General features: G+C 35.2%; 1 protein-coding gene across 1 annotated transcript in view; it reads right to left on the bottom strand.

The window, feature by feature from the left end:
- Positions 1 to 19,365, bottom strand: part of PTEN (phosphatase and tensin homolog) — an 81,107-nt gene that overhangs the window by 19,367 nt on the left and 42,375 nt on the right. Inside the window, exons 3-5 of the mRNA XM_081157957.1 lie at positions 9,521 to 9,565; positions 3,685 to 3,728; positions 1,676 to 1,914 (exon numbers count right to left, since the gene is read on the bottom strand). Coding sequence (XP_081014083.1) covers positions 1,676 to 1,914; positions 3,685 to 3,728; positions 9,521 to 9,565 — 328 coding nt within the window. The remainder of the gene's footprint in view (positions 1 to 1,675; positions 1,915 to 3,684; positions 3,729 to 9,520; positions 9,566 to 19,365) is intronic.

Raw genomic sequence — 19,365 nt, 5'->3', positions numbered from 1 at the left:
AATTTTGGAAAGAATATTCATGGCTTTCACCACATTTTTAAAAGGTGTATAACATACTTTAAGCACCACTAGCCTAAATCTAGTGTTCTGGCTCCACATTACACAACTTTTCTATTTTTTAAATTCTTTTTACCTGATTTCTTTTCCACTACCAAAATGGCTGCTGCTCATCAACCCTGCTTTAAATTTCTACCACTGCTTCTGCAACTGTTATTTAATTTGATTCACTTCTATATGGTTTTCTACCAATTCAGTCTCTTTTCCTGTGCTGCCCTACATTTATTCGCATCAATGTAAAACAATTTACCTTCTACAATTTTAATTAGCAAAAGCAATTTTTTTTCTCTACCTGATGAAAGGATGAAACAAAGTAAACATCTTAGCCCCCCCCCCCCCCCCCCCCCCGCTCTGGAATTCATTCCAGTGCTATCAACCCAGGGTACAAACCATATACAAAAATTTAAGTCAATCTATCATGATCAACATTCACCAAAATCATGCACTAATATGAGAATATGAGATTCAATTTTTAAAAATACCACCAATAAACAGTACTTTGGCATTATTAGATATAATTCAAAAAAGTCACAAAGACACGCAACAAGAATGAGGAAGGAATAAAGGAATCAGGAATCAATGTAACTATCCAGTTGAAAATAATAGATATGATCACTTGTGCTTGTTTTGAAGATGAATTAAAAAGAAATTAGCTTAAACTAGAAGAGAGTCTCCCTGATTATAAAAATTATTAAAACTACAATAAATTTTTCACTTAAGTTATGATGTCTCCCTCAGTAGAGCTCTTTAAAATGAGTTTTCCCGCCCAGCCGGGCGTGGCTCAGCGGCTAAGCGTCGACCTGGGATCCAGGCGATCAGGGTTCGATTCCCGGTCAGGGCACATGCCCAGTTGCGGGCTTGATCAATGACTCTTTCATCATTGATGTTTCTATCTCTCTCTCCCTCTCCTTTCCTCTCTCTGAAATCAATAAAGATATATTTAAAATGAGTTTTCCCATCTATCATAGAGCAGTTTGGGTTTTTTCTTCTCGGAGACAGAGAAATGCACAAAATTTCTTTGTAAGAAATGTAAACATGTTTTGCCATAATTACCATCCAAAGAAATAAATCTCTTGAAAATCACTGTAAAAGTTCTCTCAAAGGTTCACTTTTTGCTTTCAAATGCACTACACAAATTAAATTTGTCACTGATATTCAACATAGTCTTTAGTCTTCTGAATAAAAGAACCTCTGACTAATCTTAACTTATATTAATATTCATATCAAAAAATAATCTTTAAATAATATAAAAGTAAAGATCATACTTGACTAGGTAATGGCACCCAAGTTATTATCCAAACACATTTTATTCTCAATCAAGCTTCAGAAATATCAAGCTTACTTTTTATCAATGTGCTGCTTTTTTAAATGCTTTGTAAGTATTCTGAGACTAAATATGCAATACAGTTCAAGGGTAAGATATGCTAGCATGACGCAAAAATGCCTGCATGAACAGGAAAATTCATTCAGTCATTTGTTCACATAAAAGTTAAGGTAGTAACTGATTTAAATATTTAGGCTAAAAATATAAGATTATCAACTTTCTTTTTAAAAATCTGTTTTCCAATAAATTCTCAGATCTAGGAAGAAGAAAAGAAAAACATCAAATATAACTTACCTTTTTGTCTCTGGTCCTTACTTCCCCATAGAAATCTAGGGCCTCTTGTGCCTTTAAAAATTTGCCCCGATGTAACAAATATGCACAAATCATTACACCAGTTCGTCCCTTTCCAGCTTTACAGTGAATTGCTGCAACATGATTGTCGTCTTCACTTAGCCATTGGTCAAGATCTTCACAAAAGGGTTTGATAAGTTCTAGCTGTGGTGGATTATGGTCTTCAAAAGGATACTGTGCAACTGTGGTAAAAAGATAACCTCAGAATAAGAGAAAAATCTCTTCTGAATTGTTTATTAAAAGTAACTTCTCTTTAGAAATGTTGTATATAAGCTCAACTGACGTTTAAAAGAAAAACTGAACTCCAGAGAAAAAATAATTTATGGCCTGATAATTTTCTAATTTTTGAACAGCAACAGTCTCTCATTAACTCTTAAACTTATCCATTAGACAGGGAGGCCAAGTATTATTTTCCTCACTTTATGGAGGAGGAGACTTTGCTATGGAGAGGCAGCACAGGTCACAACGTATCAGAGGTGGGATGAACTCAAAATGAAATGTCACATGAGCATCTTGTCAGGACTCTGAATTAATTTTTTAATAAAAGGAAAAATAATACTTGTAATATTGCATCACTACAAAACATATTCAAAAGAAAGATTAACAAATCAACAATAGAAAGGATTGCATTTTAAACTTCATATAATAAAAATGCTAAATGTGTTATTTCTTGTAAATGTTACTGTTGTATATATACACTTGACTTGAAAGGCATTTACAAACTAAACTGAAAATACTACTTATGAAAAGTATACAATTGTAGTAAAGTTTATCAAATGAACTTTCAGGTCTTTTCACATGACTTATTAAGAACCCAAAACTACTCTGTACCTCCAGTCAGAGTAGAGTATTTTAAAATTTGTCTGCAAATAAGACTTTGAATATATCACTATTAAATTTTATCTTTTTGGTCTCTGCCTTGGCTCCACTCTATTAAGATCCTTAAAAGTTCTGACATCTAATGTACCTAATTATCTTGTGTCATCTAAATATGTAAAAATTATGTCATATCTTCAGTCAAGTTATAATGTGGCATAGGATAAAATTGATTAAGTCCTCTGTTGTGATAGGAGTGCTCTTCTGGTAGGCAACAACTACCATTACATCAGGACATCTTCCTCTTAGTCATGTGCCCAACTACTATCATTCTATCTTCACTTCCCCAGTGGCACACAAAAACATCTAGGAAAACCTGTTAAACGTCTATTTAAAGCTAGATAAACCTTGACTGAAACACACTATAACTAGAATGCAGTGGCCTAAATTCACCAACAACAACAAAAAAAATTTCTTAGTGATTATATTAACTCTCACCATTATTAGTGCTTCTGAATTCTCAAGCCAAGTGTTTGAAAGTTCATTCTAGATTTCAGGAGGCATCAATGGCAAATACATTAATCATGGCACTCACTTTCTCTTAACAGCATCTGCCAAACTTCTCAACTCTCCAGTTCTCTCAGGACTCAAGGAGTTCCACAAATATAAATGGAAGTTTTTGTGGGCTGAGATAGAATTGACTATACCTGAAGAATAACTCATTTAAAGCAGTTCCCTATCAGGTTCCCCTTATCCATATTTGTTATACCCTTTCCACCTTTTAGATCATGCTCCTTGATAGAGTTAAGTTGTTCTGCTTTCTCAGTATAATCTCTTACTATTACACCAAATGCCTCAAAAAAGTAAATATAACCCCCACCTAATTCTATTGCTAGTTTAGAAATTTCTCCTAATTTTTAGTCCATTCTGCAATTTAGTTTTCCTAATATTTCTGGCAGGCTCACATGGTGCTTGTTTCCTAAAACACAACATCAAAATTATATTTTTCAAATTTTCTAAGATCATCTTTAAGACACATGTGTATCTCACTTAATAACAGATTATTCATTATTGCTATGACAGTAAGATTTAGTCTACTGGTTTTATTTAACATAATACAGTACATTTCTACCTACCTCTGCAGTTAAATTTGGCCGTATCATAATGTCTTTCAGCACATCTAAAAGAGAAGTTTAAATGTGATATAAAGTTATCGTTTACAATTGAGAAAAAAGTAAAACAGTAACATTTTCTGAACCTTTGTAATGTACCAGGAATTATGTTAAGTGTTTTATAGCAACTATTTCTTTTAATCCTGTGAAGTAGGTTCTATTATCTCCATTTTACAGTAAAGGAAACTGAGCCTTAAAATGTTAAGTGGATGTAATTAGAGCTTATACATTTGCTTATAAAACTTGTGATGTCATTGATATAAAAGATTGCAAATTCAGCTACATCTATACCTTCAAGTTTCCTTTATGGAAATTTTGCATGCTAATGGAGTTTAATAACTACCTTTAATATCATCTTTACTTCACAGTTGAGTGTTCACAGTTTTCTTAAACTATTATTTTAAAATACGTTAAAGCCCGGCCGGGCGTGGCTCAGTGGTTGAGCGTCGACCTAGGATCCAGGAGATCAGGGTTCGATTCCTGGTCAGGGCACATGCCCGGGTTGCGGGCTAGGCAGCCAATCAATGACTCTCTCATCATTGATATTTCTATCTCTCTCCCCCTCCTTTCCTATCTCTGAAATCAATAAAGATATGTTTTAAAAATAAATAAATAAAATATGTTAAAAATAGTAAAATTATAAGTGCAAAGGAAAAGTAAAGAAACTAAATGATGTGAATCTACTCAGATACAACACTTACTAAACATATTTTAAGCCAGATATTTCTCTCTTTAGATGAGCCAAAGGTCATCTTTTTCAATACCCTCTCCAGTTACAAATTTTAATTAAAGTGTTAGACTAAAGAAATAGTAATAAGTAAAATCAATACAGAATAGTAAAATGTTGACTTAGTACTACTGTAGGGCAGTACTACTGTAGGGCACACTAAAATTTGTCTTTTTAATAGTAGTGACACGTTTGTCATCATGCACTGGCTTACTCATGATTAATAGGCAATGTTTATAAACATCAATAGACTCAGAAAGGGATTCCATATATTAGTTTGTGATCAGCAGCATCCTGGTAACCTCAGTTGGTAACCAAAACATATTTTTAAAAAATTATTTAAAATACAAACTTAGCATTTTAAAACAAATAAAGGTCCCCCATCCTTTAATCCATAATTCTAAAATTCCCAAAGTTTGAAAGGTCTAATATTTTTTTCTTAAATTTATGGCAAATTTAATCACAGCAGAACCTGATCTGAATTTGACATTGTATGTTTTCCTTGATTAATACATTTACAGTGAAGAGTCAAAAGTTTCATTCTAGGTGCTGTTCCAAAACCCACTGGGGGTGTGTTATGATAACATATACGCTTCCATGTTACCTTTCTGAAAACCGAAAATATTCTGAATGCCGAAACACAACTGGCCCCAAGAGTTTCAAATGAGCGATTGTGGACCTATATTTTATGTTTAGTAATCCTGAAAATATCTGTATAGTTCCTCTACTTTAAACAGTTTTAAACCCATTAACTAGTTATAAACCAACTACAATTCGCTAGTTTCTAACTGGTCAGACCTGAAATAAACTTTCATATTAATGCTCAAAACAAAGCTTTTCCATTTTAGCCTAAGTTAGTATATTGAGTTTTGCTAGAAAACTTATTCAGTAATGACATATGCACATATATGTATCCTTGCTAAATAATTTCACACTCACACATATTAAAAAACATGACAGGTCGAAAGAAGAGGGCTCAGAATGAAAACTCACATTTTACACTTTCTTTGGTACAGAGTAAAGAAGCAACATGGTCAACAGTGAAGAATCCATAATGAAATCTTTTTTAAAGAATCATGTAAAGATAGGGTTTAGGAGGTAAGGCTAGAAAACAATTCTCAGAAGCTGTTCTCATGATAGCACAACAAAAAAATAAACATTTTGAGTTTCATGCAGATTCAGTTCCCTAAAATTCCCATGCTTTCTTAAAAGCTCAAAACGTTTGCTTTGACCAAGAGTACATAAGACTATCTTCATAAGCTGATTCTCAAATATTACTATCAGGAGAAAGGGAGGGAAAGTGGAAATAATGAGCTACTAAATGTCTACTGGATGCACACACCTTATAAAGGAGTTTCCAGGTTTCTTGATTCACCCTCATAACCATAGAACAGTTAATATTATCTCCAGTTCATATGAAAAAGCTAAGATTTAGAAGCACACTAAAAAAACTTGCCCCAAACCACAATATGGAAATGGGAGAGCCAGAACTCAAGCTCAGTGCCTCTGATTACAAAAGTCCGATACTGCACGCACACCCACAAAACACACACAGTTCCTTGTAAATTTTCTGCAATACGTTCTTAAGTCTCTCAACAAACCAAAATTGAAGATACATAAAAATAAAGCAAATGGGATTTGACTAAGACAAGGGTTTAAAATTAATCATTTTTATAATTAAAACTCAACTCAAAAGATTCTTATCACCCGGCCGGGTGTTGCTCAGTGGTTGAGCATCGACCTAGGATCCAGGCGATGGGGGTTCGATTCCCAGTCAAGGCATATGCCCGGGTTGCGGGCTCAATCCCCAGTCGGGGGGTGTGCAGGAGACAGCCGATCAATAACTGTCTCATCATTGATGTTTCTCTCTCTCTCTCTCCCTCTCCTTTGCTCTCTCTGAAATAATAAAGATATATTTTTTAAAAAAAAGAGATTTTCTTATCATCACCTCATACTTACTTCTATGAGACAAGAGAAATGAAGGGCACTGAAGGAGAGTTTTTATGAAGTAGACAGAAAGTGAAGAAAGGGGCAAGATTAACAGGAAGAGCTACCACTGAAGTGAGACGACAGGGAATCGACTATGCATGCAGGTCTCCTCTTCCCTCTCTCCAATAAAGCTACCCCTATCTTACAAAAGAAAACTTAATCGATAAAAATTAACAACAGCTAAGTGTTTACCACAAAATAATGGAAGAGTTGTATGTCAAACAGAATATACAATAAAATGCAGTATCCAGTAAACATTTAAGTTCCTCAAAGGCAAGAGCTATGCTATGTTTTTATTCCCTATTTCCCCCCACTCCTCCCCTTACTCCCACCAGAGTAGATTATACAGAACATACAAAAATAAAACATCCACATTTGCACGAAGAATTAATTTACTAAATAGCAGTATACCCAAATTTGTTATTGACAGGTTAATCTTGTCCTTTCTTAAAATAACTTGTTGAATGCCTAATAGATGTACAAACAGATACAGTCTGTTTATACTGTAAGAACTCTTCTTCATCCATGTCTTAAGTGCCATAAAAAGCTTAATATACTATTAAATACAGGTATGTCTAGTACAAATATTTTAATATCTTTCAATTTATATATGTTTGTAAAGATATATATCACATGTAATTAATATCCTAAAAATAAAATAGGAACATCCTCCGCTTGCCAGACTCACCCAGAGCCAGAAATAAAAACAGGGGTAGAAAGCAGGTGAGGACTGAAAAGTAACATCAGAAATCAAAACATGCTACAACTGGAGAGTTCTACAAACTTCTGAAGTAAGTAAAATTTGGGAAGGTTAAAAACAAACAAAATAACTCAGAAAGGGAATACTGGCATCAACAGTGGATGGTATGCTACCAGACCATCTGTGTGACCTATGTATCCGTGTGACCTTGTTCAACTCACTTAACTTCTCTAGGCCTCAGATTCCCCATTGTAAAATAAGAAGGTTGGACTAAATGATCTCTTTCAGGTATTTTCTAGTTCTGAAAGTCTATGATTCCATTAAGTGGAATGGAGGAAGGGAGTTAAACTATATGCACCAAAAGCTACTCTCAACTAATAACAAGACAGTTCATTAACTTGGGAGTCCAATGTTTGGAAATACAAAAACAAACAGGCAGTCAAGTCCCCAATGCCAACTTTAACCATAATAACATAAGTGAACCACAATACTCACAGTACAAGCCTAAGTCCTAAATTGTGGAAGCAGGAAGCCACTGCATACAGGAATGAAAAGAATTTCCTTTCCTATCTCTGAATATGTTAAACTCGAATAAAAATTTGAAAGAGGCAGATTTATCTTTAGTATCTATCTTTCTACCTTCCTTCTGAGACACACTAAATGCCCAATCCTGAAGGTCTAAGCCTGAAGTGTCTCATTTAATGGACTCCAGCTTTTGACAGTTCTTGCTCGTTTTTTCTTTCTTTTTGAACTTAACTTCTAAAATCCAGTTGTTTAAAAAGTACAAAGCTTTGTGGTCTTTATTTTCCTCCACGGAAACCCTCTGGCACCTGAAACAAGGATTGTTATTGGAAAAGTAAACCAGGAAAAGAGGATGATACATGTACAGATCAACTGTAAGCTGGGGCCCACCTAAACTTGTTTCTACAGCACATTTTACTTTCTTTCATCTTGTCCTCTACTTCTACCACAGGCCAGACACACACACACACACACACACACACACACATTCTCTCTCTCTCTCTAACCAGAATGAATCATCTGCCATATTATGCCAACAAGTTTCTTACATGCCATTCTCTCTGCCTGCAATGCCATTTCCCCTTCCCTACTAGGCCTGCGGGTCAACCTCTACTGATTCTTTTCATTCCAGCTCAAACATCCTTTTATTGTGACATCTTCTCTTTGGAGTACAATTACTACTTCCACTGTTTTCTACACAGGCCTCTTCTGTGCAAGAGTTCTCTCTTCCATAATACATTATTTGCCTTTCACATTACACTATAAATTACATAAAGGCTAGAACTACGTCTTATTCACCTCACCTCTGGACCAATAACATGTTTTATAATGTCTAGTGTGGCAAGTACGCGATAAAGGCTCTTTGAGAATCTGAAGAAGTTAATGAAAACTCACTAAGAGAAACAGTATGGTGTCTACTTCACTCTCAGGTCTTATCGGCACAGAAAGATCACTAAATTAAAGACAAAAAAGCAACATCTCACAAACCAACAGACACAGAGAATCTTTCATATTTCTTGGTATAGATTTAAATGCCCATTGAAGGTAGAAAAGAACCTTGTTCTTACATTTGATAAATAAACTCTACAGAAACTCTAACAATGAATTAGTATAAATAAATTTAGATTTAAAATTTTCCTGTTGCATAATTTATATATATCACATAGGAAAAATAAAAGCCAAGGAGAAAAATAACACATTTTATAAAACCATTGTTTAAAAAACAGAAAATGGTCATATTTGGGAAAAGAAAAATAGTCTTCAAGGGCAGAAATGGTTAAATATTTTCTTTCCATTTTTCTTTTTGTTCCCTTTTTCCTTTTCACATCTCTAATTACAAAGTCAAAAGAAAAAAAAGGTTAAAGATAAGGTCAGCTAGCTATATCAACTGGGCAATCTTTATATCCCTGCCTCAAAGGAAATGGCTCAATTCAATAATTTTCAGTAATTTATTTATGTTTTATACAGTTAAAGAACACCCAAAAAGCTGTTCAATCAACTGACCTAGAGAAACAGAATAAAATTATATTCACTGTGGAACATACCTCTATGGAAGATGTCAATAATGCTTCAACAGAAGCTCTGCTGTGTTTTACACTTCAAGTTACTACAGGGTTATGGGCCAAGTCATTTAAAGCACATCAAGTAACATAAATCTGTGCCAACATTGTTTTACCTCAGCACTACACTTTCTAAATAACCTAACAATGCTTTCAATCAGACTTCTTGAACTGAGGGCTTTAAGAATACATTCTGTTCAAATATATCTGTAACTCTACCTCATTCTAACAAGGAAATAACTTTCACTTTAAATAGTTATTTTAGAAGTATTTGGAAGCATACAAATAAGAAAACATACTTACAGATTGTATATCTTGTAATGGTTTTTATGCTTTGAATCCAAAAACCTTAAAACAAAACAAACAAACAAAAAGCCACCATTAACAAAAATGAGCTAACATTTGAAATTACATTAATACTATTGAGAAAACCCAGAAGACAGATTCTATTTTTCCTAATCTCAAGTACCATTTAAGAAAAATAAGCTCCAATAAATATTCCTTCCATGGGTTAAAACTAGTAATCAGATCATTCTTAAATAATTATTACATTACACAGATTTATACAATCTGAAGTAAAGCCATAGCTTTTCATAGGTTGAATATTTTCATAATCTTCTCTCTTCAGCCTAACAAAGTGAGGATGAGTATTAAGAAATAACTTCTTTAAAGGGTAGCATTAGCATTTCGCTAAAGTTACCTAGCTCATATAGATTTTCGAGAAATAATCACATGTAATCAAATAATCTTAAAAATAACCCTGAAAGCCATAATTTTCTTTCAAACTAAAAACTTTTGATATTTAAAAGATGTAAGTAGTAACTAAACTCTGTACAAAGTTTATTAAGCATTTTCACATATATATTCTCATTTGATGCTCATAAACATCTGAGGTAGAGCTTATTCACATTTTACAGATGAAGGAAGTAGGTATCAAAAAAATTACAAGGCCATACAGTTAATAAATCAAAGCATCAAGACCAAAGACTTCTCTCTCAAAATAAATAGTTAAGAAACTAACAACAACTACAACCAACACAAGAACTTACTATATGCCAGGCACTATGTTAATTAAGTACTATATATATATAAATTTGTTTAATCCTATGAGGAATTATAAAAGTGTAAGTCTGGAGAAATATCAGAATAAGTAGAATAAAAAGACAAATGGAAAACAGAAGACAAGATTTTAAAAGATTCAAGTCCAGGAGATTCAATATATGAATAGGAGTTCCAGAGAAAAGAATAGAAAACACATAAGAAAATTCAAGAAAAATAGCCCAAACTGAAGGACACAAAGATAGTATCCAGCAAAAAATGATGAAAATAGACCCCAAAAAAGGCATACATATTTTAGTGAAGTTTCTGAATATTGAAGAGATAAACATAACACCTTAGAAACTGCCTGAGAGGAAACAGATTTCATAAAAAGAATCTGGAATCTAAAGGACATCGCCCTTTTTAATAGCAACACAAGCAGCTAGAAAAAAAATGGGAAAAACTTTGAGGGAAAATCATTCCATACCAGGAGAGATTACAAATCAATTGTAATGTATAATAAAGGCATTTTTAAATAAACAAAATCTCAAATAATTTTGCTTTCCATATGTTGTCTCTCAGAGAGTTATTAGAAGATGTGCTCTACCAAAACAAGGGTGGTAAACCATGAAAGAAGATGACGAGTTCCAAGACCTGAAGAGTCCAACTCATGAGAAGGGTGAAGGAACCTCTCAAGCAGACAGTATCGCTTCAAGCCTAGAGTACAACTAATCCAGATTAGGGCAGACCAGAAGATTCCCAGAGAAAATAAATCAATGTAATACCTAATGTGGGCAAACATGTTGAGAGATTTATACAACTCCCCAGTTGTATAAATTTAGAATGAATTAAAGTTAAGAACACAGAAACGAAAGTTAAAAAGGGGGGGGGGGGGAGGGAGGAAAATTGTAACTCCAGGGAAAACAAAATATGCAGTAAAAATCAGTCATGATATACTATATCACCTGTGATTGACATTATCTAGTCATAATCACATTAAAAAACCCAATCTGATACAACAAAAAATTACAATATAACTACTGGAAGGAGGGAGAATGGGAAAACTAAAAATACGTTTTTTTGGGTAAGGGGGGAAAAAAGTGTCCATCAATTTGGATGTGAAAAAACTACGCTATACAGTAGTAATCAAAGCAGTACTTATAATTTTGTCACTCATTGAAATGATAAATTTTCATATCATACTACAGGTGTTGCAGATATCAAAATATTATTTACAATCAACACTTCAAAATTCAGTCATTAGACCTACCAATAGATTTTTTTCATGTAAGGTGTTAATAACTATATCTTTACATCAGATATCTGGTTTTAAAATATTTTCATAACTACTGTAATCAAAACTAATATTTATAATCCTATGAATTTTATTTTATGGATTTAAAGTCACTCTAAGAAGGGGTTCATAAACCTCACCAGATTGCCAAAAAGATACATGGCATAAAAAAAAAATACTAAGAACCCTTGCCAAAGGGTAGAAAGAAACAAAAAAAAAAGTAACAACCTTCTTTGTTGTGGTGGTAGTGAATAAACCCTGTAGAACTACATGCTTCTAATATTTCATGTGTACAACTCTTTTGTAAGGTAAATATTTAAGGTAATACGTCACTTTTCATGATTATTTCATTTTTAAATAATGTTTTGCCCGGCTGGGCATGGCTCAGCGGTTGAGCATCGACCTAGGATCCAGGTGATCGGGGTTCGATTTCCGGTCAGGACACATGCCCAGGTTGTGGGCTCGATCCCCAGTCGGCGACATGCAGGAGGCAGCTGATCAATGACTCTCTCATCACTGATGTTTCTATCTCTCTCTCTCCCTCTCCTTTCCTCTCTCTGAAATCACTAAAGATATATCAAAAAAATAATAATAATGTTTTTATTTTTTATTACAGTTGGAACACAGTATTATATTAGTTTCAGGTGTACAAAAATAGTGATTAGGCATTTATAACTTACAAGTGATCACCCCAATAAATCTAGTACGCATCTCACACCATACATAATTACAATATTATTTATATTCCCTACGCTGTACTTTACATCTCCCCAACTATTTTCATAGCTGGAAATTTGCACATCTTATTAATTATTTCCCTTTTTACCCATCTCCCCAAGTCCCCCTCCCCCCAATCTGGCAACCATCAATATGTTCTCAGTGTCTATGAGTTTGTTTTATTCATTCGTTATATAGATTCCACATATATATAAGTGAAGTCATATGGTAGTTCTCTTTCTGTCTGACTTATTTCACTTAGCATAATACCCTGTAGGTCCCTCCATGTTATCAGAAATGGCAAGATTTCACTTTTTATGGCTGAGTAATACTCCATTGTATCTATGTACAACTTCTCCTTTATCCATTTATCTATCGGTGAACACTTAGGTTGCTTCCAAAACTTGGCTACTGTAAATAATGGTGCAGTGAACATAAAAATGAATGTCTTTTTGAATTAGTGTTTTGGGTTTCTTCAAAGAAATACCCAGAAGTGGATTGGCTGGATCTTTCTTTGTCTCTAGTTATATAGCCTTTGTTTTAAAGTCTCTTTTGCCTGCTATAAGTGCTGCTACCCCAGCTTTTTGTTGTTGTTGTTTACATTTGCATGAAATATCTTCTTCCATCCATCTTACTTTGTGTCTGTCTTTTGATGTGAAGTGAGCCTCTTATAGACAGTGTATGTATGAGTTTTGTTTTCTTATCCGCTTGACCATATTATATTTTTTAACTGAAGCATTTAGTTCATTTACATTTAAAGTATTTATTGCTAGGTATGTAGTTACTGTCATTTTATTATTCATATTTTTTACTCATTTTTTCTTCTTCTTGGGAAAGCCCCTTTAACATCTTTTATAATACTGGTTTGATGGTGATGAACTCCTTTAGTTTTTTCTTATCTGGAAAGCTCTTTATTTCTTCTTCGATTTCAAATGATAGCCTTACTGGGTAAAGTAGTCTTGGCTGTGGTTCTTGCTTTTCATCACTTTGAATATTTCATGCTAATCCCTCCTGGTCTGAAATGCTTCTGTTGAGAAGGCAGCTGACAGTCTTATGGGAGCTCTCTTGTAGTTAAATGTCTTTCTCTTGCTGCTTCTAAGATTCTCTATCTCTAACATTTGCCACTAGAATTATGATGTGTCTTAGTGTGGGCCTCTTTGGGTTCATCTTGTTTGGGACTCTCTGCACTTCCTGGACTTGTATGTCTTATTTCCTTCACCAGGACTTTCCTAGGAAAGTTCTGCAACATTATTTCTTTAAATAGGTTTTCAATTCTTTGCTCTCTCCCTTTCCTTCTGGGTCCCTTATGATACAAATGTTGGTACATTTGATGTTATCCCAGAGACCCCTTGAACTATCGTCATTTTCTTACTCATTTTCTTCATGCTGTTCTGATTGTTTTCTGCTACCTTGTCTTCTAAATTGCTAATTCAATCCTCTGCTTCCCTCTAATGTATTCTTCATTTTGGTTATTGTAGTCTTCATTTCTGACTCATTCTTTATTTTTCTATTTTCATTTCTATGTATCCTATCTCTTTGTTAAAGCTCTGAGTTCATCCACTCTTCCCCTAAGCGCACAGAGCATCCTTATAAGCAGGATTTTGAACTCCGCATCTAGTAGATGCTTCTCTCCATTTTGTCTACTCCTTTTCCTGGAGTTTTGTTCTTTCTTTCATTTGGGACATGTTTCTTTGTCTCTCATTTTGGCTGCTTATCTGTATTTGTTTCTATGTATTAGATTGAGCTACTACGTCTCCTATTCTTGGTAGAGTGGCCTTAGGTAGTAAGAGTCCTGTGGGGGCCTGGTGATGAAGTCTCCTTGGTTACCTGAGCTGAGGGTTTCAGGTGTGTCCCTTGTGTGGGTTGTGTGTGCCCTCCTGTTGTAGTTGAGGCTTGCTTGCTGTTGGCACTTCAGTGGGAGGGATTTGACCCTCAGACTGAGTGGCTGTGAGGAATGGCTGTGGTTACCACAAAAAAGCTGTTGTGAAGGGGCTGACCCCACAGAGTAGGGTCTGCTTTAGTGGGACACTAGTGCCTGCAGAGTCTGCACTTTGGGTGTGTGATCTGTACAGGTGTTTGGGTAGTACTCCGGTGTGGTCTGAAGCTGGACAATATTAGTATTAGTTCTGGGACCTATTAGGAGGGCCTCTGGTGAAGGCCAAGGTCAGCTGTGGCCTGTGCCTGGCTAAGGGCAACTGGTATGAGCTACAAGGTATGAGCTACAAAGTGACCTGCAGATGGCTGCCACATGTGCTAGACTTAGAGGTGGCTGGGAGAGGCTAAACTGCAAACTGAGCCCAGCCGGGCGTGGCTCAGCAGTTAAGCATCAACCTAGGATCCAGGTGATCGGGGTTCAATTCCCAGTCAGGGCACATGCCCGGGTGGCGGACTCGATCCCCAGTTGGGGGCATGCAGGAGGCAGCCGGTCAATGACGACTCTCTCATCATTGATGTTTCTATCTCTCTCCCTCTCCTTTCCTCTCTCTGAAATCAATGAAGATATATTTTTAAAAAAACAAAACTGCAAACTGAGGCTGGCTATCACTGGGGCACGGCTTGGGGCTGCTTAGAAAGAGCACTGGGCATGCCTAGGCCAGCCACTGCTTGTTTGGGGGTTGTGAACCTTTGAGAGATTTTAAGAAAGTCGCCAGCAAGAGCTAAGACAGGCCATTTTTATGGAAAAGCCGCTAGAAGTGGACTGGGTGGGCCTGGAAGCTGGATAGGGCAGGATTCCATAGAATCACCAGGGTGAGGCCAGGCTGTTAGCCAGGTTGCTGGAGACTCAGACTTGATGTCCCCAGCTCCTACAAGCAAGGTAGAAGGAAGGCTCGACAAAGTAACAATGTTTACCAGCACTTTTGCCTGAAAGAAAGCTGTCCTTCCAGCCCTCACCCAGAAGCAAGACAATTTAGTTCTTCCCTGTATGTCCCTGGCTGCTGGAGCTCAGAGCGAGGGAGTTTGGCAATAAGTAAATCTGGGCTTGGGCCCTTTAAGAGTAATGCCTGAGACTCCAGCAGCCCTCCATCTCACTCAGCCACAAATACCTCTGGTTTTTCACAGCCACAAGTTATGGGAACTTCTCTTATGACACTGGAACCCTGGGCTGAGGAGCCCAGTGTGGGGCTAGGACTCCTAATTCCTCAGGGGGAGCCTCCACAGATGAGATATCCCTCCTGTTTCTTAACTGCTACTCCATGGGTGTGGAGCTAGCCTGGTCCACATCTCCGCTCCTACCATTCCGATATGGCTTCTTCTATATATTCTTAGTGATAGAACTTCTGTTCAGCTAGTCTTTAGAGGTTTTCAATGATGATTGTTCTACAATTTAGTTGTAATTTTAATGTGATCATGCAAGGAGGCAAGCACAATGTTTACCTACTCCATCATGACTGGAAGTTATGATTCTTTGTTTTAACCCACTGCTTCAATCAACCAAGGAAGCACTGACTGTGTTAAATTATGTTAAGAAGACTTATACAGAGCTATAAATATACTATAGTAAAAAGTGGTATGTTACACACCATTTCACTGTCTCTTTTACCTTGTTTATCTTCTACATTCATGTACATTTTTCAATTTGTACTTTTGGATTTTTCTTTAAACTGAGGTAAAATTTACATACAGTGAAATACACATATGTTAAGTGTACAATTCTATGAGTTTTGTTAACAACTACCTCAATCAAGATAAAATACACTTCCACCACCCCTGAAAAATTTCTTCATGGCCGTTCGCACTCAAAACTGCAACAAGCTCCCAGGTAGCTACCAATATTACCATAGATTAGTTTGGCCTTGTATTTCACATAAATGTAATCACAAAATATGTACTGTTTTGTAACTGGCTTCTTTCACTTAATCTAATGTTTTTCACATTTTCTCATTTATTCCGTATATCAGCAGTTCATTCTTTTTATTGTATTATTTCATTGGATGACTATAACACCATTTGTTTATCCATTCTCCTTTGATTGATATTTGGGATGTTTACAGTTTGGGGTTACTATAAAGTACACAAGCATTCTTGTGCACGTCTTTTGGGGGACATATGCTTTCATTTCCCTTCATTATATAATAGCTAGGAGTAGAACTGCTGGGTGATAAAAGAGAATACAAGGTAAATACATGTTTAACTTTATAAATTAGTTTTCTAAACCAATTGTACCATTTTACAGTCCTACCAACATTTCAAAAGCATTCCAGTTGCTTCACCGTCACATCAACATTTCGTGCTCCTTTTTTGTTTGTTTGTTTTGGCCCTTCTAATGGGTATGAAGTAGTATCTTGTTGTGGTTTTAGTTTTCATTTCCACTATGACAAATGATGTTAGGTATATTTTCATTGGCTTTATAACCATTTTTATACATTCTTTTGTGAAACGTCTGTTCAAGTCAATGGCTCATTTTTTTTCTTCAAGTGAATAATTAAAGGAGTCTTCCATATATTCTGTGTACAAGTCCCTTGTCAGACATATGTATTATAAATATTTGCTCCTGTCTACAATGTCTTTTCATTTTCTCAATGTTTTAACAATCAACAACTTTAAATTTTTATAAAATCCAATACATTAAACTCTTCTTATGTTTAGAATTTTGTATCCTCTCTAAAAAATTCTTTTCCTACCCCTTAATTTAAGATATCCTCGCCCGGCCGGGCGTGGCTCAGCGGTTGAGTGTCCACCTGGGATCCAGGCGATCAGGGTTCGATTCCTGGTCAGGGCACATGCCCAGGTTGCGGGCTCGATCAATGACTCTCTCATCATTGATGTTTCTATCTCTCTCTCCCTCTCCTTTCCTCTCTCTGAAATCAATAAAGATATATTTAAAAAATATATATATCCTCTGTTTTCTTCAAGAAGCTTTATACTGTTAGTCTTTTCTCAGTTCCTATTTTAATGTGATTGAAAATTTAGAAATTTAGAGAAATGCTAAATATAAATGGAATAGCCAAAACAAGCACAAATGACTTGAAGGCCAGTGATTAAAAAATTTTGAAAGCAACTCATTGCTACCTGCCATATCTTCCTCCATGGGTTTCTTTTGGGAGAAAGTGAATAGGCAACAAATGATCTGCAAAATACAACTTTCTCACAAAGCATACAATGTAAATGTGAGCCAGAAAAAAAGGTGTTTTGGAGGATCAGCAGTTCATTTTTAGTTTATTCTAAATCTGATCACTTTAAGTTTTGAATCCAATACATAAACCAACACTACATTATTAGGGATATACACATACCATTGTCCAGCTACAGGGAACACTATCCACATGTGGCAGCCATACATACATATTAAATTAGATTCCAAAGGATAAGACACATACTAAAGTGGTCATACTGGTTATCATGAATTTTCAGAGACAGAGACAGAAGTTTTCATTATTCACACTTTCAACACTTCTAAGTTGTGTTGTTAAAACATAAGCATATGCTATTTTCAAGAGAAAAAAATTTTCTGTCCTATTTTATTTTCCAAGGCTACAGAACTGATGAAGTTACATATATCACAGTTTTATATCAAAAAGTAAGCTTATTGAGTTTAAAATAGCAGTGCAACTCCTTTAGAACATATTTTTAGAGTTAAAATAAAATTTATACTTTTATATACTATTTTAAATTAGAAAAAAATAAGAGTTCTTTTTATGTGGCAACAGTCCTCCTTAAGGAATAATTTTAATGAGATTCATTAATAAGATTCCTATTTACAAAGATTCGTGAGGCTTTTCTTAATTACATCTTCATCCATACTGAGCCTATCTTTAGGACTTTTTTAAAAAAATTATTGGCACAAACTATCACAAAATCACAAATCTGACCTTGATGAGAAATGATAACCAACAACACAGAAACAATGTGTTAAAATGCTGGACTATTATCTCTTTAAATCCCTCTTAGAGGCTCTAGCCATAGAAAGTCCATTATTTAATTTCAATACACTTATGTTCCTTTAGCTAAGTGTCCACAATGTATATTCAAAGCAAACTTTTTATTCTCTTTTAAATTTTAAGAATTATTTATTATGTGCACAACTGCTTAGAATTTTTGCTCCCCCCCCCCTTTTTTATCCCCTATGTTCCACTTAAGAAGTACTAAGGACTTACTAGTCATTTGACTCCTTATAACATGCATTTTTTTTTTTAATCACTTCAGTTCTAGAAAAGAAAATTATCTATTGGGATAACCTTTCATAAAATTAAATATCCTACAAAGTAATAGTGATTGAGCAAGTACAAGGAAATACAATAGAAATGGCCAATAGGCATCAAACTGGTGGTGGCTTATTGGGATGCAATATTCGGGCCATTAAAACAACATCCATGTTGGAGACTGGGAAAGAATGTCAGTGTCTTTCATTAATGAAGGAGAGAGAATAACATAAAACTTTTCACTCTATTTGCCATTTACAGAGAAAATCAATACAAATTTATGGCTAAAATTCAATAGAAAGTAAAATTTGAAAATTGTAAGTTATTAAAATATTAGCAAAGTTATTTAAACAGTTTAAAGTCCTGTTTCTAATTAGCAATAAATAACCATCTTAAAAATTTTTTATATATTGGTACTCAATTTAAAAAAATTATCTCTTAAAAATTTTCTGACAGTAGCATTTATACACTTTTGACCATTATATAATATTTTAAACAACTGTAAAACTGGGCAAAATGTATGAGGCAACCATTTTTAGGCACTGAACAAAAGGCAGCACAGGCCTGTGATGCTTAAGAAAGAGAAGCAAGAGTTAACACCCATGACTGCCTTGCTTTCAGCTCCGAGGCTCTTTTCTGACAGAGCAGAAGGAAACAGAACAAAGGTTTCACCGAGGTAAACAGGTAGAGGTTGGAATTCTGGGCTGCTAAGGCAGCCAGAGTTTGTAAAACAGGGTAGCAGAACAAAAGGGAAGAATAGAAAGAGGGTATCAGAAGTCTTTATTGAAATTCACCTCAGGACCTTGGCTAAGGGTTGGCGGCATATATGCAGGATGGGAAAGCATAATGGAAAGGACACTAGAGAGAGCACAGTATTGGGAAGGGTTCTGGCCCAGCCACAGTGCAGAGATTTTACTGAGAACTTCAGGTATTCAGCTGGGACCCCAGAAAGGCCACAC

The sequence above is a fragment of the Miniopterus schreibersii genome (genome assembly GCF_964146895.1).
Source record: "Miniopterus schreibersii genome assembly, chromosome: 14".
Classification (NCBI taxonomy): Eukaryota; Metazoa; Chordata; class Mammalia; order Chiroptera; family Miniopteridae; genus Miniopterus; species Miniopterus schreibersii.
This window is presented reverse-complemented; position numbering and strand designations above follow the sequence as displayed.